The 22180-nt window shown below is 42.8% G+C and overlaps 1 protein-coding gene across 1 annotated transcript in view; it reads right to left on the minus strand.

Annotated features, from left to right (window-relative positions):
* Positions 1–301: 301 nt before the first annotated feature.
* Positions 302–22180, minus strand: part of HCRTR2 (hypocretin receptor 2) — a 38744-nt gene continuing 16865 nt past the window's right edge. Inside the window, exons 2-7 of the mRNA XM_087718954.1 lie at positions 14947–15125; positions 12578–12821; positions 10137–10252; positions 8550–8770; positions 3436–3557; positions 302–614 (exon numbers count right to left, since the gene is read on the minus strand). Of these exons, the coding sequence (XP_087575080.1) occupies positions 394–614; positions 3436–3557; positions 8550–8770; positions 10137–10252; positions 12578–12821; positions 14947–15125 (1103 nt within the window). The 3' untranslated portion in view covers positions 302–393. The remainder of the gene's footprint in view (positions 615–3435; positions 3558–8549; positions 8771–10136; positions 10253–12577; positions 12822–14946; positions 15126–22180) is intronic.

Consider the following 22180-nt stretch of genomic DNA (forward strand, 5'->3'; position numbering starts at 1 on the left):
TCTCCCAACAATAATTTCTTACAGTTGAATAGAATATGCTAGGAAAAAAATCACATACATTTCAAAACAAAGTTCCGTTTTCTTTTTCTTTTAAATCATCCAATTTTGTATATTACTCTAGTTCAGTGTTTCTCAACCTTGGCAACTTGAAGATGTCCGGACTTCAACTCCCAGAATTCCCCAGCCAGCGAATGCATTCGCTGGCTGGGGAATTCTGGGAGTTGAAGTCCGGACATCTTCAAGTTGCCAAAGTTGAGAAACACTGAACTAGTTTATCTTTGTTATAATCTGTTATTTCACTTTGCGGTTTTCAAGGTTTTTGATCCCTGGGCCAAAAGTCAACTGGATTCACATGTCGATTGGCAATGATTTATCACAGAAAGTTGCCATCTATCAGCTCCCAACACATCCAGGGCCGTTGGTGGGCTGTGAGACTATACCAGTCAAGGCAACATGTTCTGAAAGCTTTGCAGCATGATCAAAATTGCTGGTGTGGGTTGTCAAGGACTTCCGACTGTCCATGCTTCTCCTTCCTCTGGGTGTGGCATTTTGGTGATGGCCAACACCAAAGTAGCAGCAAGAAAAAGCAGCTTTAAATTCTTCCCGAAATTTTCCTGTCGAATCAAAGACAAAGACCGTCATGAAGAAGCAGCCAGACTATTCAAACGAGAGATATAAACAAGGCTGGAAAAAATGGATTGACTATACTCAAAATAAATATGGGTCTAAGAAATTCCAGATAGCTTATGATTAAGATCAGGAATGATATGAATTGTTTAGAGTTAGCCTAGCAAGGAGGAGCTAAGCTCAATTTAAAGACGTTATTAATTTTCTATTCTCTCTGCAAATATATTTTAAACTGTTTTTGTTAAAGATTTATACCTTGTATTGGTTCTGGGAAGTCGGGGGGGGGAAGGTTGGGGGGAGTTGGGGGGAGGGGGGAGGGAGGGAAGTATTCTAGGCTTGAGGAGGGGTGTTGGGTTTTAAAGTAATATGATTGTACATGTATACTGTCATGCCTTATTTTTTTTTAAAAAACAACAAAGATACGTTATGTATATTGAAATGGAATTATAAATACCATCGACACAAAAGGGAGTTTGCTCAGAAGCTGAAATACACCAAGTGAATGAGAGGAAGAGTGGGAAGCAGAGGAGAGAAGAAAGATGGGAAGAGAGGGATAGGAGAGAGGGTGAAGGGGGAAAATGAGGAGGATAAGGCGGAGTGGAAAGGGGAGAGAGGAGAAGGAGAAAGGAAGGGGAAGTAGAGTAGAAAATGATGGAGGGAAGACAGGATGTAGAAGAGTGGGAAGCAGAGGAGAGAAGAAAGATAGGAAGAGAGGGATAGGAGAGAGGGTGAAGGGGGAAAATGAGGTGTATAAGGAGGAGTGGTAAGGGGAGAGAGGAGAAGGAGAAAGGAAGGGGAAGTAGAGTAGAAAAGGATGATGGAGGGAAGGAAGGAGGTAGGGAGGGGGAGGAGAGAGGTGGAAGAAAGTGTTGGATAAGGTATAAATATGGTGTATGGAGAGCAGAAGAGCCAATAATTGGTTTTTATTTTTATTTTTTCGGTAGTTGATGGCAAGATGAATTGATGTAATTACTTAATAATACAACATGATATTGGCTATGTAATAGTATACATGTGATTATATGTTATGAAAATGGAAAATAAAAAGTTTTTTATGGTAAGAAGCAGCCAGAACATGTCCTTCCAAACGGGGCGTCCATAACACAATTCCTACATTTGTTTCTTTTCCATTCAAAGTGTCTGATGTGACTTGCATAACCCAGAGAAGGCAACGAGATGGCAGCTTTGCAACAGGTGATGTAACGGTATATGGGAATGGCCCAGGGGTGGGTTTCAACCGGTTCGCGGTGGTCCCCGCGAACCGGTTGGTCGGCGAACCCGGAAGTAAGTAACTTCCGGGAATGGCGAAGGGCGCACCCGTCCGCCCGTGTTCCTTACCCGGTTTTGACGAGTCCTGCGCTTCCACGCATGCGCAGGACGCATACAGCGCCTGCGCGATCCTCCAGGAGCAGCTGGAGTATCGCACAGATGCTAGTACACATGTGTGCGCTGCGCGTGTGCACGAGGACGCCGTCGGCCCCGTTCCAACTGAACCGGTTGGAACAGGGCGAGAAACCCACCCCTGGAATGGCCTTAGGAGGCAGGGAAAGGAAGAAGAGATGCTGCATAGGGAACGGTTAGATAAGAGGGAGCATAGCTCAAAGCTGCATAATGGGTGGGAAAAGAGGCTCGGAAGGGACGCCTTCCTGGCTGTAAAGGAGATGGTGGGAGATTTGTATTTACAGACTTGCAAGATTCTGTTAATGAAGCCTGACAACAATTAGCTAATCTGGTCATGTTTCCTGTCGCTCTACCTGTGGAAGGCTGACAGATGTTCTAAGATGATTTATATAGGCAATTATGATTCTGATATTGAGTTCCTGTGTGCAGAATTGGTGAAGCATGTAGCAGAATCATCTTTTTAAACTGAGATTAAGGCATGAACATCTGTGTTGTCTTAAAGTGCAAAGAATGGGGTGGGATGGGATGGGGTGGAATGGAATGGAATGGAGTGGAATATAGAATAGAATGTTGATGTTTAATGTGATGTTTAATAAATTTATAGGCCGCCCAATCCTAAAGGACTCCAGGCGGCTTACAACAATACATTTAAAATAGAAGTTAAAAACACAAAAACGTAGTTAAAAATCTTAATGGAAAACTGACGTAAAAGTAAAAATTTGTTTGATATTGAAGTGTGTGTCCGTGTATGTACGTATGTATGTGTATATATGTCTATGTGTGTGTGTGTGTGTGTGTGTGTGTGTGTGTGTGTGTGTATGTATGTATGTATGTATGTATGTATGTATGTATATAATTATGGAAGCTATCGAACTAGAGAAACACCCCCACAACATGTATAAAAGTGACAATACCTCCTGCCTACCAGACATCTGGAAACCAGCCCTAGTCAACAAATGAGCCCCACCCACCACCCAGGCCGTTACAACACGAAACAACAGTGGACCCATAGCCAGCACCAATCAGCACCCAGTCAAGACAATCTCAATCTTACACGGGAAAAAACCCGAATACAACAAGACCAGCATATATATACTGTCTGTCTGTGTGTCTGTCTGTCTGCCTGCCTGCCTGCCTGCATCTATCTATCTATCTATCTATCTATCTATCTATCTATCTATCTATCTATCTATCTATCTATCTATCTACAATGTGTACTCAAATTCTAGATCTGTTTATTGGATTGCTTGAAGGGTGCATTTTCTTTAAATCTCTGTTTCCTCCCTCTATACTAAAAGCATCTTTCTCTTTTGGAATACCATAAATACAGCAAAGTAAATAAATCGCATTAACTCTTTAGCTCCGGCGTTTTTTAACATGATGAAAAGGCAGGAGTAATCAACTTACCACTAAGAAAGTTGTAAATAATTGGGTTTGCTGCACTATTTGCGTATACAAGCCAGTGGGAGAAAGTAAACCAAGCGTAGACTGTTTCTCGATCTTTAGCGTTGTTGAACATCCCAAAAACTCTTACAAAAAGAAGGAAAAAAATATTAGAAGTAGAAAACGTATCACATTTCTGGTATTGATAAACACGTAAAGTAAGTTACATGGTATACAGGTCAAAATTCTGAATTCCAAATGAGTGCAGTGGTCTCGTAAGTATATTAACATGAAGTTGTAAAGGGTGTTCTCCATATGTATCACCTCTTATATACAATTGTCATATTGATTAGGTGTGCCTTGACACAACTAATGTCCACACATGCCAAGAACCAGGTGCATTTTATTTATCTAATTTATCTAATTGCCCATCTCTCCAGACAAGCTAGTATAACACTGTTAGAATAGAATAGAATTAGAATAGAATTTTATTATTTGTATGCCGCCCTTCTCCGGGAGGACTCTGTCTCTGCCTGCCTGCCTGCCTGCCTGCCTGCCTGCCTCTATCTATCTATCTATCTATCTATCTATCTATCTATCTATCTATCTATCTATCTATCTATCTATCTATCTATCTATCTATCTATCTATCTATCAGGGCGGCGAACAATTCAAGGGGAAAAAGGGGAACATAAAAACAAAATACAAATAATAAAAGTAAACAACAGTCGCACAACCATACATGTCGAGAGGGGAGGGAACTCATCACCCCCAGGCCTGCAGGCAAAGCCAGGTTTTGACGGCTTTTCGGAAGGCCTGGAGAGAGGTGGGGGTCCGAATCCCTGCGGGGAGTTCGTTCCAGAGGGTCGGAGCTGCCACAGAGAAGGCCCTCCCCCGGGTAATAGCCAGGTGGCATTGGCTGGTAGATGGCACCCGGAGGAGGCCAACCCTGTGAGATCTAATGGGTCTGTGGGAGGTAATTGGCAGCAGGCGGTCTCTCAAGTGTTAATATAATCAATAAATACCTAAATGCATTGTCATCATTAATCATTAAAACGTTCAAAATTATGAAAAATGCTATAAAGGCAAAACAGGAACATAGAAATAGCATACAAAGGGACGTTGATAAAGCAGTACCACTTCACTAGTTCACCCATCTTAAGCTGAATGGGGAAATGTATACATATCTGAATTTTCCAGCAGAGGTAAATGTATAGATTCTAGATAAACGCTATAATGATCAACTTCTAAATGTACAGATATGACTGGATTTATGCTGTCCACCGACTCCTTATTGGCATTTTTGTGAATATCTGAGTGGGAACTACTCATACCTGGCTTTGCCGGCAGGCCTGGGGGTGATGAGTTCCCTCCCCTCTCGACATGTATGGTTGTTGTCTACTTTTATTATTTGTATTTTGTTTTTTATGTCCCCCTTTTTCCCCCTTGAATTGTTCGCCGCCCTGAGTCCTCCCGGAGAAGGGCGGCATACAAATAATAAAATTCTATTCTATTCTATTCTATACCATTTCTCATAATTGTTAAGACTAGGTCTCTCCCAAGCCAGCCGGGCCTTTAAAATTATATACAGTACAAAATTTAGATGTACACCACATTTATACAGTACAATATGAACAGGAACTTCCTGTTCTTTATAATAGCAATTATCAATCGATACCGCTCACCTTATACTATTTCCCCTTCTATTGTATTTCATTTGGATACGTCTAAATTTTGTGTATGTGTATTTTACATGTTTTTTTAATAAAAATCTTTAAAAAAAATTATATACAGTACAGAAGGTCCTGCCATAAAAGGTATGACATTTATCTTTTAAAAAAAGAGGATTTTCTGCAGAAATCAGTGAACGCCACTAGGAAAGGGTTCTCCAGGCTAAGAATTATTCCAATGTCCGTGATGCGATCCACTTTCATAACAATAAGTATTATAGTGCACAACTTTTTGCTAGATTGTGTACATTCCAAATCTACAAATGAGACTGGACAGGCATTTTGTCTGGAATGGGCAGAGAGGATGGACTAGAGGACCTCCAAGGTTCCTTCCAACGTCATTCTATGTTCTAAATGTAAACCAGAAACATTTTTTTTCATCAGTGCATCCCATTATAAAGTCACCACCCCATTCGGTAGAGATGTGGCATTCAATATGCATACTTTTCTAACCTGCAATTTGATTTGAATTCTTTTGACAGTGTTGAGTCTTGAACGGAGGTCAACAATCTTGATGAAACATTACGTGCATTAAATGCAAACAGTAACATCCCTGGGAAGGATTAGTATTAACGCGCAATCCTAATCCAAACCATAATCTGGAAGAACCGAAAGCCTTAAGATGCCGACGTTCTCCAATTCAGAGCCTTCCAGATGTATTGGCCCTCAGCTCCCCTCACTCCTACCCAGACTGCTGACAGGAAATGAAGGAGATGGATTCTGACATATCTGGAGGACTATAAGAAAAATGATTTATGTTCCTTGTTGGCCTTGATGCCTGTAGAAATGATCTACTGGCTAACTTCTGCTGACCAGCTCTGACCAAGGGTGACTTCCTCAAGAATAGTGCTGATAATTTTCAGCAGTATGAGATCTTCTTGATTATATTGTTCTCAAAATTCGGCTCCTCATTGGAACAATATGATTCCCCCCGCCCCTTGTATAGCAATACTTTCTATTTGCCCATGCTTCTCCACCTGAGTCCATAGGCTGATGATGGGCCCTCTAGTGTCAGTAAGTGTCTCCTGCAACTTTTTGACTGCTTTTTCCTGCATTGCTTCCAATGTTACCTCTTTCAGAACGCACTTCAGAGGTGGGTTCCTACCAGTTCGCACCTATTCGGTAGAACCGGTTTGTCAAATCTACCGAACCGGTTAGAAGAGGTTCCACCAGTGGACCCGGAAAGCAGGCCACACTACAGAAAAGGTTCAAAACTTTTTTGAAACCCACCACTGGTCCTTGGATATGATTACTCTACACTATCATGCTCATATTTATGAAACTCAGTGCCTCTGTGAAAGGTAAGGATGACTACTGCGTTTGTGGTGCAATCAGAACATTGCGTGTGTTGAAGTTGTTTTAATGCAAACCAAAGATGCCTTTTAAAAGACAAGTTTGCATCATATTCTTATGCATGCCAGTGCTGTGTGTGAGGTGATTTAAGGTGGTTCTGACAAGTGTCGTCAGCATCTTCATATCCGGTCACATGGGCGGCAAGCCACTCCCATCTGGTCACATGGGCAGAAAGCCACTCCCACAAAGGAGGCCACACCCACAGAATAGGTTCGAACAATTTTTGAAGCCCACCACTGATGCACTTATAACATTTAAAAACACATTTTTATTATTAATGTATTTTAAAACTTTAAAACCAGTCTATTAATGAAAAATCACAGGGGGAGAGAAGAGGACAAGTATTTCTTGAAATAACCTGCAAGGAACCTTATATGAAAATAAATCCTATTAGCACCTGTGAAAATTATATCCTACCCTAATGCTTGTGTGGGAAAGAAAATTACAGATCATTTTCAACCGGGGGTGAAATTCAGCAGGTTTTGACAGGTTCTGGAGAACCGGCAACAGAAATTTTGAGTAGTTCAGAGAATTGGCAAACACCACCTCTGGCTGGCCCCAGAGTGGGGAGGGAATGGGGATTTTGCAGTATCCTTCCCCTACCACAGTAGTGGGATTCAAATAATTTAACAACCGGTTCTCTGCTCTAATGACCATCTGGGTAGGTGGGGCTCGGTGGTCATGTGACTGGGTGGGCGTGGCCAACTCAAGGTCACTCAGGTCGATGGGCGCTTCGCCTTAGCTGTTACAATGGTAATAAGGGTTAATCGGAGAGGCAGTTTCTGTAAGCAGGGCAATAAAGATCAGGCTAGAAACAACACCAGAGTGTTTCCTTCCTGCCTTCCTTACAGGATTAGCCCTGTAAAATGGAAAAAAACAAAATGAGATTTCTTCCAACAATCGGTTCTCTGAACTACTTGGAATGTTACCAACTGGTTCTCCCGAATAGGTGCGAACTGGCTGAATCCCACCACTGCCATGTCACCCCCACCAAACCACACCCACAGAACTAGTAGTGAAAAATGTTGAATTTCACCACTGTCTTCAACTTACATTCATCCATTGAATGACCATTCAAAGTTACAACGGTGCTGAAAATAGAGACCTCTCCTGGTCCTGATGAAAAATTGAGTGCTTAGCAACTGGCATGCATTTATGAGGGTTTTTAGATTCTGGCATCCTTGGATCTCCATTCCCAGCTTCTGACAAGCAAAGTCAGTGGGAGAAGAGAGATTTGTTTAATGGCTGCATGATTTGCTTAAGGATTACACAATTTGCTGAACAACAACAGCAAAGTGTGTTGGATATATCGGCCGTTTTGAGTTATTTGTATAAATAAGGACTGGATTTAAAAAATATAATTCAGAGAAAAAATTGTAGACTACAGGAACCAGGAGCACCACTCAGGTGACCCTGAGGACACAGATAAACCTCCAAGTACTTCAACGACCCTCTAAAAGGGTGAGGATTACCAGCTGTCTGCAAGGAGTAGAAATCCTTCCATTCCCCACTATCGTATCAGAGCAGAAGCTTCTTGGATGAGAAGCGAAACTTCTTCAAAACAAAAAAAACAAGAAATCCCAGTTGCCTCCTGAAAAAGCACCTTTGGGACAGCCATGACCTGAATGATGGAGAATCTCTACAAACTGGATTAGAAACAACTAATACTACTAATAAAAAAGATTGTAAAACTGGGTGGGACTCACTTAACAACTGCCTCACTTAGCAATGGAAGTTCCAGTTCTAATTGTGGTCCTAAATCAATGGCTACCTGTAAACATAGCAAGCTCTCAATAAAAAATCATTGCCACCCAATTGTTGTTGAATGTATTTTCTTCACACCCCAGACCAGTGGTGGGATTCAAATAATTTAACAACCTGTTTTCTGCCCTAATGATTTCTTCCAACAACCAGTTTACCAAACTGCTCGGAAAGTTTTACAACCGGTTCTCCCGAACTGGTACGAACTGGCTAAATCCCACCACTGCCCCAGACTGATGCCCAATACCCAAGCTGTTTATTTTTAACCCCTCCAGACTTTGCACATGAAAGTACCTTTTCAAGATGTTGAGAATGCTAATGGGGAGATAGCAGAGGGCAAAAACCAAGAGCACCACCATCAGCATCCGGGCTGTTTTCCTCCTGGTTTTGATCTGCTTGACTTCAGCTGCCACCACACTAATCCTCAAGTGTACCGGTGGCCCAGGTTGCCGCGCCTGTGCCGTGGACTGCAGTGGCCTCCATCTCCTCTGAACTATGGATGGCGTTCCTGGAATCTGACAGCACACAATAAGAGGAATCTTAATGGTTGCCATTTGACCCAAGGGACATTTTGCACTTGATTACTCAGTGAAACTTGCAAAGTAGATCCATTTCCCCTCACGAGCATCGCTACATGATCGCCGAGAATGTGATCGTCTTCAGTAAGATCATCTTCCTATGATGAAGATGGAAGGTGTCCTTCGGGAAACAACATTGTTTAAATCTAAACCCTTTTTTGTTAGGATCGGTCTTTCCACAATAGTTATAAAGTTTATCATAGGGCTGTGATGGCGAACTATGGCATCATTTTTTGTAACCCACCACTGACACACACACACACAGAGACTCACAGAGAGAGAGAGAGAGAGAAAGAGAAAGAAAAAGAAAGGAATAAAGAAAGAAAAAAAGAAAAAAGAAAAAAGAAAGAAAAAGTGAGAGAGAGATGAAAGAAAAAAAGGAAAAAGGGACAGGGAGACAAAAGGAAGGAAAGAGAGAGAGAGAGAGAGAGAGAGAGAGAGAGAGAGAGAGAGAGAGAGAGACAGAGAGAGAGGAAACACATGGCTGCCAAGCAACTCCCACCAGGTCACATGGCCGCCAAGCCACTCCCACAAAAAAGGCCACACCCACAGAGTAGGTTCGAAAATTTTTGAAACCCACCACTGTACCACTGCAATTGATTTTCTTGATGATGTGCTCTGACCCCCTGTATGGGGGGGGGGTGGTAAACACATAATGGTTGTTAATTTTTCTAACCATTAAACGTGATATATCTGCTATCTCAAGTCACTGAGTGTATTAGAATAACTAATAGTAAATATGTTTTTAGTTCTTTTAACATAATTAGGAGCTGCCCAGAGTTGGAAGATGGGCAGCTACATCAATGTTTTAAACAAGCGAGCAAACAAACGAATAAGTGCATGCTCATTTCAGTGATTACATATAAAAATTAAACAATGTATTTTCCATGAATGAAAGTAGCAATGGCCCTCGTTTAACATTATATTAAAAAAGTAAATGCATTCAGCACAGTGGAAATTTGCTTAGGAAATATTATCAGAACTTTATTTTAAGTTAAGGTTCGTTTAATTATTCCTTCAGATATAATTTAAGAAATACGGAAATCCAGGGGGAAAATAAATATTCCTAGCAGGATGTATAACATCTCGGTATTTTGGTTTATAAACTCTTGCTTAGGGCCAGGGAATTATTTATTTTACTAGATTGTATCATACGTTTAGGTGGTGCAAACTTTGCCTTGCCAAAGATAATTTATTTCAATCTATATCACTATACCTGTCAATCAATTACACAATTCTTTTGAGGTTAAAAGGTTTAGATGGCGTAAATCCGAAAGATGGATTCTGTCGTGAAAGGACTCACCTGCTGACACCACAGCTTTTGAAATATCTGTAAGTAGGCTAGCACCATAAGACACAATGGAGCCAGATAGGTTATCAGGAAGAAACAGGTATGATACATTTTGGGGGAAAATTCAGCTGTAAAGGAAATAAAACAGTCCATAAATAATACCTCATTTGATGCTGAAAAAGCTGCTTCAGGTGAACATAAATGGGACTTAATATCATACAATATGGAAGAATAAAACCTTATTCGTTGTTCGGGTAAAACATTTATAAGGTATTTTGAAAAATCCTTACGTTCTCCTGGTCCCTGAAGAGCTGGATTGAGTACAACACTTTCTTATAATGTAACGTTTTAATTTATGTGTTTTATATCATTATGTGTTAGTATGTGGACATGTTAAATTCCACATCCCTCCTGAAGTGAGGGAGGGGCACTTTATAATTATTTTAAATAAGCCCTGGTGATGATTGCCTTTAAAGTCCTTCTTAGGTTCTATAATTGGCCAGGGAAAGAAGCTTAGCACGTACTTTTCGCATACCAAAACTCGGCATTTCCAGAAGGTGACGGGAACCGTTGGATGAGCCTTTGAAATGAAGCAGAGCTGCGGAATTGCTGTTAGATCTTTATTAAAGTTTCCTATGTGCATCGTAAAGAAGGCCCGGTAGGGGAGGAAATCTTGGAAGTCCTTTAGAAATGAAGCTGTGGTCTTAGATGGTGTTCCAGATTTTGCAACAATAATGGTTAGGAGAGAGAAGGAAGTATGGGAGGGAGGGAAGGAAGGAAGGAAAGAAATAAAGAAGGAAGGAAGGAAGGAAGGAAGGAAGGAAGGAAGGAAGGAAGGAAGGAAGGAAGGAAGGAAGGAAGGAAGGAGAATGGATTCTTCCTAACATTGTTAGTCTGTAATCCAATAATTCAGTCTGGAGGACATACAGAAGGACTAATCTTAATCTAAAGTGGCAGACAATTTTGTAAAGCAAAGGAGGAAATCTTGGAAGTCCTTTAGAAATGAAGCTCTGGTCTTAGTTGGTGTTCCAGATTTTGCAACAATAATGGTTAGAAGAGAGAAGAAGGAAGTAAGGGAGGGAGGGAGGGAGGGAGGGAGGGAGGGAGGGAGGGAGGGAGGAAGGAGGAATGGATTCTTCCTAAGGTCTTAGTTGTTCCAGATTTTGGAACAATAATGTTCCAAAACATGTTAGTGCTAATGCGATCCCTGCTTGTTTATTAAAATCTACTTGCTTGAAGTCCCAGGTATGCCTTTATTATATTCAAATTAATATTCCCTTAATATCAATAATTCCAGCATTACCTAGTCGTCTTTGCCCAGAGACTTCACTTTCCATTCTGTTATTACGTTTTCCTTGATGGAGAGAGAAGGAAGTATGGGAGGGAGGGAGGAAGGGAAGGAAGGAAATAAAGAAGGAAGGAAGGAAGGAAGGAAGGAAGGAAGGAAGGAAGGAAGGAAGGAAGGAGGAATGTATTCTTTCCAACATTGTTAGTCTGTAATCCAATAATTCAGTCTGGAGGACATACAGAAGGACTAATCTTGATCTTGACTTAAAGTGGCAGACTATTTTGTAAAGCAAAGGAGGAAATCTTGGAAGTCCTTTAGAAATGAAGCTCTGGTCTTAGTTGTTGTTCCAGATTTTGCAACAATAATGGTTAGAAGAGAGAGAAGAAGGAAGTAAGGGAAGGAGGGAGGGATGGCAGGAAGGAAGGCAGGAAGGAAGGAAGGAAGGAAGGAAGGAAGGAAGGAAGGAGGAATGGATTCTTCCTAACATTGTTAGTCTGTAATCCAATAATTCAGTCTGGAGGACATACAGAAGGACTAATCTTGATCTAAAGTGGCAGACAATTTTGTAAAGCAAAGGGCACAATCATTTTTGTTGAGTACAGATTTAGTACTATGGCACTAAATCAAACCATTGACAGGATTGGGTTTGGTAGGGAAGTTGAGTGATTCTATATGCTTAAACTATTTCATGCTACAATGTTCAATCATTGGTCAAGACAAAATGTCAGAAATGGCTGAGTCTTCAGCAATAGGCCTAAGGAGACACGGTGGCCCTTATAAAAGGTGTCTTGGGACCCCAATTAATCCTGATTTCTGAACTTCAGGAAACCTGTTAGCTACCCAGGTACCCATGTCCACGTAAACAAATGCTCTTCTACACATTGCTACCCATCAGGTGATCAAAAGCTCTTTTCTTGAAAGGCAGAACATGACTGAATTACAGTAGTGACGCGGCTGATATATTGTAATTAATACTTTAGAGATTAAAGTCAAAGAAAGGCACCCCTTAGCACGGAAGGTTATATACAAAAAAAAAAATCTGCCCAATCAACGAAGTCTAATTAGTCTTCGGTGGCAGACTTGATAACAACCAGCCATCTTTATCTCTCTCTCTCCTGACACAGTGAGCCTTGCACATCCCACGCTCGAGCCCACCAGCACTCACCTCCCCAACGCTCATCGCAGACTGTGAACAAGACGGTTTTGTTAGCTAATCCGGGAAACATGCTGCTGCACTCCATAACAATCGCCTGGGGGATCATGATAAGGCAGGACACCATCCAGATAACAAGGATGCTGCTCCTGGCCCTCTTGGCTGTGCTTTTGAACATCAGCGGGTGACAAATCGCATACCATCGATCCAGTGCGATGCAGCTAAGGGTCAGTACAGAAACAGAGACTGACACGGTCTACAAAGGGAAGAAGAGAAAGAGCAGGAAACGATATACATTAGAAGCAAAATCAGATAAATAGCAATAGCAGTTAGACTTCTATACCGCTTCATAGGGCTTTCAGCCCTCTCTAAGCGGTTTACAGAGTCAGCATATCGCCCCCAACAATCCGATAGATAGATTAGATAGATAGATAGATAGATAGATAGATAGATAGATAGATAGATAGATAGATAGCAATAGCAGTTAGACTTATATACCGCTTCATAGGGCTTTCAGCCCTCTCTAAGCGGTTTACAGAGTCAGCATATCGCCCCCAACAACAATCCGGGTCCTCATTTTACCCACCTCGGAAGGATGGAAGGCTGAGTCAACCTTGAGCCGGTGAGATTTGAACCGCCGAACTGCAGAACTGCAGTCAGCTGAAGTAGCCTGCAGTGCTGCATTTAACCACCACGCCACCTCGGCTCGGAAATAGTCTTTCCCACGATGGTTATAATCAGAAAGGTTTAATTGCCAGTAGCCTCTTTAACCCTAGTCCCTATTTCTGGTAAATCAGGATTCAGTTGGGCTATATCAGGAGCGTCAAACTCACATCATCAAGTTGTCGTCACGTGATGTATTGCGACTCCCCCCACTTTTTTTCTAAAATGGGGTTGGTCATGGCCAGCGCATGATGCCTCTGGCCCCCAGGCCACAAGTTTGACACCCCTGGGCTATATTATGGCTTTGCATTGCTAATAAGGACTGAGAAGATCTAATTTCCTTTTTTTTTAAAAAGCAGACAAAAAACACAACCCTGTTTCCCCAAAAATAAGACCTCCCCTGATAATAAGCCCAATTGGGCTTTTGGGTGCATGCACTAAAATAAGACCTCCTCTGAAAATATTGCAACACAGCAGCAGCCATGAGGTGACCACGCTCGCTGCCTCCTGCACCTCAGAAATAATAAGACCTCCCCGAAAATAAGGCCAAGTGCTTATTTCAGGGGTCTAAAGAAAATAAAACCCTGTCTTATTTCGGGGGAAACATGGTATATCAGAAGAAAGATAGGCTAATATTTCTTTCCCTGATAGGCAAGGAGTTTTTCACAGCGCAAAAGAAAATCAGGCACGTGATAATCTCTGTTGTGGCCCAGCAGGAGCCGTTGGAGCTGCCACCAGACTCATGATGAAGAGCGAGAGGAGGAATTCTGGGAGCTGAAGTCCACAAGTCTTAAAGCTGTCAAGTTTGAACACTCCCTGTTTTTTTTTCCTAAAGGGTTAGGGGTGCAAGGGTCTTATAACACACTTCAATGCCAGAGTTCCTGAGCCATCATGACTGGAGGAGGAATTCTGGGAGTTGAAGTCCACAAGTCTTAAAACTGTCAACTTTGAACACCCCTGGTTTTTTTTCCCTAAAGGGTTAGGGGTGCAAGGGTCTTGTAACTTGAAAGCTGTAAGACTTGCGTGCTTCAAATGCCAGAGTTTCTGAGCCAACATTTTGGTTGCTAAGCAAGAGCATTGTTAAGTTTCACCACATTTTACAAGTTGGCCATTCCCACCCGGACGCACGACTGCCAAGCCACTCCCACTTGGTCACATGGCTGGCAAGCCACTCCCACCCAGTCACATGTAGCCGGCAAGCCACCCCCACAAAGCAGGCCAGAAGAGGTTCTAAAAATATTTGAAACCCACCACTGGTAGAGGCCATGAGATCACTCCTTCATGCCACTGTTTTGCCTACTTCTTTTCGTAAAATTATTCCGTGGATACCTGGACTCAGGGCATTGCCTCGTCTTTCACACAATGTCTTCACTATAGTACATTTCACTTCTTTCCAAGCATTCTACCAGATTGTTTCGGAGTGCAATTTGCTTCCTGCTTTGCTTATTCTATGTAGAGTTTTACGCTTTGGTATTAAATTCAAATTCAAATTCTTCTTTATTTAGATGTCATAGCAAATCTACAATTACAAATGGCATAAATCTAACCATGAAATAATTAAGCCTCTCTCAGTCTAATTTTCAGAGAAATCCTTTTTCTTTTGCCTTGAAACAATATGTTAATCACAAACTAGCTTCTGAATTATAGGTTCAGTAGCATTGAATCCCCCCAACTTAGCTTGTTGTTTCAATGCGCACCTCAGCCCTGGCAAACGATACCTGCAAATAAGGGATCACCTTGCAGAGGCTGTTGCCAAGGAACCACGTCTCGGTGATATCCACCACTAGTGTTGCAGGAAGGCAAGTGAGGGTGACCAGGACATCGGCCAAGGAGAGGTTGACGATGAAGTAATTGGTCACAGTCCTCATGTGATGATTTTTCCACACTGCAACACAAACTGATTTTGCAAAGACATCAGCCCGGGGGCAAAAGGCATTGGGAGACAGAAAGACAGACAGACCAAAATAGGGAAGGAGGATTGGTGAAGAAGAATACACATAATTTTCAACAAGGGTTGCCGTTTGTCACTGTCCTCCAATATTGACTGGCCAAGCTATTTCTTCCTCCTACTTGTAAACTCAACTGATTAACCTCTCCTACATAGTTCAGGGCAATCCAATTATAGGACAAAATTGTGTAATAGACAAAGATGGCCCAAAGATTGATGGGAGGGGGGAAAGAGGAGAGAGTGAGAGAGACAGACAGACACAGAGAGGGACAGAGAGGAACAGAGAGAGAGAGAGAGAGACAGAGAGAGAGAGAGAGAGAGACAGACAGAGAGAGAGAGAGAGAGAGAGAGGGACAGAGAGGAACAGAGAGAGAGAGAGAGACAGAGAGAGAGAGAGAGAGAGACAGACAGAGAGAGAGAGAGAGAGAGAGAGAGAGACAGAGAGAGAGAGAGAGAGACAGACAGAGAGAGAGAGAGAGAGACAGAGAGAGAGAGAGAGACAGAGAGAGAGAGAGAGAGAGAGAGAGAGACAGACAGAGAGAGAGAGAGACAGACAGAGAGAGAGTGAGAGAGACAGACAGACAGACAGACACAGAGAGGGACAGAGAGGGACAGAGAGAGAGAGAGAGAGAGAGAGAGAGAGAGAGAGAGAGAGAGAAAGAGACAGAGAGATAGACACACACACAAAGGGACACAGAGAGAGAGACAGAGAGAAAAAGAGAGAGAGGGGGGGAGTAATTCTTCACCAGTTGTGATGGGTAGGGGGCAGTTGTGGGATTCAGCCACTTCTCACCTATTTGGGAGAACCGACTGTTAAATTTTTAAGCAGTTTGGAGAACCAGTTGTTGGAAAAAATCTCCTTTTGTTTCTTTCCACTTTACAGGGCTAATCCTGTAAGGAAGGCAGGAAGGAAACATTCTGGTTTTATTTCTAGCCTAATCTCTATTGCCCTACTTACAGAAACTGCCTCTCCCGTTAACCCTTATTACATTGTAACTGCTAAGGCGAAGTGCTCATTGACGTGAGTGACGTTGAGTTGGCCATGGCCACCCAGTCACATGACCACCCAGCCATTCATTAGGGCAGAGAACCGGTTGTTAAATTATTTGAATCCCACCACTGGTAGGGGGGAGGCAAATCAAGGAAAAAACAGTCCAGTTGAAACAACTATGAACTGGACGATTGAGAAACTTTATAGTCATCTACTTAGGACAGAAAGTCAGTCTGGTATAATAATTAAGGTCCCAGGCTAGAAACCAGGAGACTGTGAGTTTGAGTTCCACCTTAGCCATAAAAGCCAGCTGGTTAACTTTGGGCCAGTCATACTTTCTCAGCCCAACCCTCTTCACGTGTTTGTTTTAAGGAAAACCAGAAGAGGAAGGAGTGTTCACTGCCTTGAGTTATCTATAAAGTAACAAAGGTGGAATAAAAAACTAATAATATTATGATTCCACTAACAATCTAGTTATTATCATTTCAAGAATGTCCCCGGGGCATTTATTGGATGAGCTGCAGTGGTGGGATTCAAATAATTTACCATCCAGTTCTCTGCCCTAATGACCAGCTGGGTAGGCGGGGCTCGGTGGTCATGTGATCATGTGGGCGTGGCCAAGTCAATGTCACTCAGGTCAATGGGCACTTCTCCTTAGTTGTTACAATGGTAATAAGGATTAACTGGAGAGGCAGTTTCTGTAAGCAGGGCAATAAAGATGAGGCTAGAAACAACACCAGAATGTTTCCTTCCTGCCTTCCTTACAGGATTAGCCCTGCAAAGTGGGAAAAAAGAAAGCAAGATTTGTTCCAACAACCGGTTCTCTGAACTACTTAGAAAGTTAACAACTGATTCTCCCAAATAGGTGTGAACTGGCTGAATCCCACCACTGATGAGCTGCTATGAAAGAATGCTTTACGTCCCAATTTGTATTCTGCTTTTTGGCCAACAGAAAACAACCGCAATAGAATTCCCCAGACAAACTTTGGAATCTCTTGCTGGAAAGGTGGAATAAATCAGAACAAATCTAAAACCATGCAGAATAAATCCAATCTATCAATCAATTAAAAAAAAACCAGAATTTTTATCATGGTTTTTCTCTGTTCACACTGAAAAGTGTGAAATGAGTGCAGTGAATTCCTTCTACCAGTGTGTGTCAGTCAATACTTGGCAATGGAACTAGATCCCCAGTGAATATAGAACAGTTTTCCTATAAAGAAAAGGTTTCAAGCATAGAACACTTCTGGTTTTCTAAGGCATTGTGTCCCAATGTACACATAAAGTGGTATATCCTAACTTAGGAGACTGGAGGCTAAAACATATGAAGAACGGTTGCAGGAACTGGGTATGTCTAGTTTAATGAAAAGGAGGACTAGGGGAGACATGATAGCAGTGTTCCAATATCTCAGGGGTTGCCACAAAGAAGAGGGAGTCAAACTATTCTCCAAGGCACCTGAGGGTAGAACAAGAAGCAATGGGTGGAAACTAACCAAGGAGAGAACCAACTTAGAACTAAGGAGAAATTTCCTGACAGTCAGAACAATTAATCAACCCCAGGAGTGGGGTGGGAATGGACTTTTGCAATATCCTTCCCCTGGAGTGGGGTGGGAATTCAGTTTTTGCAATATCCTTCCCCTGGAGTGGGGTGGGAATGGGGATTTTGCAGTATCCTTCCCCTGGAGTGTGATGGGTATGGAGAGTTTGCAATATCCTTCCCCGGGAGTGGGAATGGACTTTTGCAATATCCTTCCCCTGGAGTGGGGTGGGAATGCAGTTTTTGCAATATCCTTCCCCTGGAGTGGGGTGGGAATGAGGATTTTGCAATATCCTTCCCCTGGAGTGGGGTGGGAATGAGGATTTTGCAATATCTTCCCTCTGGAGTGGGGTGGGAATGGGGATTTTGCAATATCCTTCCCTTGGAGTGGGGTGGGAATTCAGTTTTTGCACTATCCTTCCCCAGGAGTGGGGTGGGAATGGGGATTTTGCAGTATACTTCCCCTGGAGTGGAGTGGGAATTTTGCAGTATCCTTTCCCTGGAGTAGGGTGGGAATGGAGCTTTTGCAATATCCTTCCCCTGGAGTGGGGTGGGAATGAGTATTTTGCAGTATCCTTCCTCTGCCATGCCCACCAAGCCACGCCCACAGAACCGGTGGTAAAAAAAATTGAATTTCACCACTGGATTGAACCCCTTGTAGTCAACAGAAGTAGCCTGCAATATTGTATTCTAACCACCACAACTCAATTATGTCTTGATGCTAGCCAAGTTCTGGCAACATCTGCTTCCTTGCTATCTATAATCTTCCCCCATCCTGGCAGCACTACATACAGATGGCTCTGATTGCAATTTTGTTCAGCAACATATGCATATTTTGGACCAGTTTGCTATGAACATTGTAAGTCTGATCAAAATGGCACATTTCTCATCTTTTTATTCTCCGTAGTTAAGAGTTTCCAACATTTGTTTACATAAATAAAAAGAGCAACACGAAGCCATAATTGCACAGTTGATGGCGGCAGTTAAACCAGATCAGCTCTACAGAGCACTGATAGCAATCAGGGGAAATTAATCCCTGCTTCTTCTGACAGATAACATACACGCCTTGCGGGATTCTCTGCTTTGGTGCCAGTGCGGGGGACTCCTTTGGATGCCTTCCCACAAAGCCTCTCTTCGTAATGATGCCAACGGTTCAATTGAGGACCTGCCAGTTTTATCTGCGGTGATTTTGGCAGGACACAAAATCCAGGAATAGGTGAGGGGGGGGTCAAACATCTGTCAGGGTTCCAAATATCATGCAGAATTAAAATCAGAGTCAAAGGCAAAGCTATGCTTAAAGTTCCAATTTAATAAGGCAGGCATGTTGGCATCGTGCTATGGAATCCCAATTCTGGAAGTTGCGTCAGAATCCCACCCAGTTAAAAGTCCATGATCTTGTCCCCACACCCACAGTCCATCACATAGAGCCGAGGTGGGGCAGTGGTTAGGGTGCAGTACTGCAGGCCACTTCAGCTGACTGTTATCTGCAGTTCGGCGGTTCTAATCTCACCGGCTCAAGGTTGACTCAGCCTTCCATCCTTCCGAGGTGGGTGAAATGAGGACCCAGACTGTGGGGGAGATATGCTGACTCTGTAAACCGCTTAGAGAGGGCTGACAGCCCTATGAAGCGGTATATAAGTCTAACTGCTATTGCTATTGCTACATGGTCCAATCTTCTTCTTCCACGCTACCACCTACGCCCAGCTGCTTCCGATCAGGTTCAAAGGTTTGGGAGACAAAAGATGACCTTGAGCTTCTAGAAAGGAATTTTTTATTTTGAAAACAACACATTCTACCCCTTGCTAATCCTGCCCCCCCTTAATGAGAGTGTGGCAAGCCAAAGATTCCTAAAGGAACCGCTGCAGGCCTGACAACATCTCTGTTTGAGGGATGCTAAATTCCTGCATCCCCATCTTCTGTAGGACAGTTCTAGAAACATTTCCTTCATCACCAATCCCTTCTCTGACTATAGGCAGGCAGCCAGGGGTACGGAAGAGATTGTGAGTGAAAGAAGAAAAGTTTTCAAGGGAACAAAAATGGGTGGAGGGAAGTAGAAGTATTTCATATAGAGTCCATATGTGTGGCCCTTCTGTTCTCGGACCGACTGATTCTCCTTCCCTGCTTCGCTGGGGCATGGAGGATGGGGAGTGGGGCAAGAAACATCTTCCCTAACTTTCACCTTCTGTCTTGCAATGCTCCAAGAGCCGAGGTGGCGCAGTGGTTAGGGCGCAGTACTGCAGGCCACTTCAGCTGACTGTTATCTGCAGTTCAGCGGTTCAAATCTCACCGGCTCAAGGTTGACTCAGCCTTCCATCCTTCCGAGGTGGGTGAAATGAGGACCCAGACTGTGGGGGCGATATGCTGACTCTGTAAACCGCTTAGTGAGGGCTGAAAGCCCTATGAAGCGGTATATAAGTCTAACTGCTATTGCTATTGCTCTATCTATCTATCTATCTATCTATCTATCTATCTATCTATCTATCATTCATCTATCTATCTATCTATCTATCTATCTATCATCTATCTATCTATCTATCTATCTATCATCTATCTATCTATCATTCATCTATCTATCTATCTATCTATCTATCTATCTATCATCTATCTATCTATCATCTATCTATCTATCTATCTATCTATCTATCTATCTATCTATCTATCTATCTATCTATCTATCTATCTATCTATCTATCCGAGGTGGCACAGTGGTTAGGGCGCAGTACTGCAGGCCACTTCAGCTGACTGTTATCTGCAGTTCAGCGGTTCAAATCTCAGCGGCTCAAGGTTGACTCAGCCTTCCATCCTTCCGAGGTGGGTGAAATGAGGACCCAGACTGTGGGGGCGATATGCTGACTCTGTAAACCACTTAGAGAGGGCTGAAAGCCCTATGAAGTGGTATATAAGTCTAACTGCTATTGCTATTGCTCTATCTATCTATCTATCTATCTATCTATCTATCATTCATCTATCTATCTATCTATCTATCATCTATCTATCTATCTATCTATCTATCTATCTATCTATCTATCTATCTATCTATCATCTATCTATCTATCTATCTATCTATCTATCTATCTATCTATCTATCTATCTATCTATCTATCTATCTATCCGAGGTGGCACAGTGGTTAGGGCGCAGTACTGCAGGCCACTTCAGCTGACTGTTATCTGCAGTTCAGCGGTTCAAATCTCAGCGGCTCAAGGTTGACTCAGCCTTCCATCCTTCCGAGGTGGGTGAAATGAGGACCCAGACTGTGGGGGCGATATGCTGACTCTGTAAACCGCTTAGAGAGGGCTGAAAGCCCAATGAAGCAGTATATAAGTCTAACTGCTATTGCTATTGCTAAAAACATGCTCACATTCCTTGATCAACAATAGCAATAGCACTTAGACTTGTATACCGCTTCACAGTGCTCTCCTTTCCTTTCTAAGCGGTTTACAGAGTCAGCATACTGCCCCCAACAATCTGGGTCCTCGTTTTTACCGCCCTCGGAAGGATGGAGGGCTGAGTTGGTCTTGAGCCGATCAGAATTGAACTGCTGACAGTGGGCAGAATTAGCCTGCAGTACTACATTCTAGCCACTGCGCCACCACGACTCTTACAAAGGAGAATGGAATAGTAACCAATCACAAACTTGCAGGGCCATTGGACAAATTTGTGAAAGGGGTGAGCAAAATATGTCCACATAATCCGGGAGATGTGTTCAGCATCCAGGACAGGGAGGTCTCTAAAAACAGAGCACCAGAGACCCCTTCATAACTCTACTGGTGATGCGGGAAATGATTCAGAATGACATCTGCTAGACAAGAGAGGATAACAATTACCTCCTGCTAGTTGTCATCCTCAGTCTAGGGGTTTTTCAGAGCAAAGGTCCTATTCTAATTCTCTGCTAGCCCCTGGGATGGCAGATGCCAAAGCATATGAGTAATTCTTCAGCAGGACATTCTCATGACCTTCACAAACATCATGCAATATTCAATAATCTGCCCTAATCGCTGGAGACAAATGCTGGATGAGATCCAACTTGCCCTCGGGTGCCCAAATACCTGCTCTACCAAGCTGTGTATCTGGGTGTGGGTAGTCAAAATATGTGCTGTTGCGGAGTCCAGTAGTAGCAGTGCTTGGTTTCTGTTACTCCAAGCAACTGCTCAACCAGCCTTGCCAAGCAGAAGATCCCAAGGATTTGAGAAGTGAAATGGAAAAGTCTTTGTGTATTAAACTCCAACGCCCTGAACCCCAGGTGGCCACTCAAAGTGACACCCAATATGTCTCTCACTATTCCAAGATGGATAACCTCATGGGTAGGATGACAGACTTTGCAAAGAGGGTAGAAAAACAGGTGAATTCTGAGTGCCTCCCAGGTTGTACGTGGGCGTGGATGGTGTGGTTTGAAAGACTTGATGAAGGTTATTCTTGTTCCACCAGTGGTGGCAGGCAGAAGACAAGATGCTTGAAAACTTTGCACATTATTAATGACA

This window comes from Thamnophis sirtalis, unplaced genomic scaffold (assembly GCF_051295495.1).
Source record: "Thamnophis sirtalis isolate CommonGarterSnake01/CBP01778 unplaced genomic scaffold, rThaSir2_p1.2 scaffold_6, whole genome shotgun sequence".
Classification (NCBI taxonomy): domain Eukaryota; kingdom Metazoa; phylum Chordata; class Lepidosauria; order Squamata; family Natricidae; genus Thamnophis; species Thamnophis sirtalis.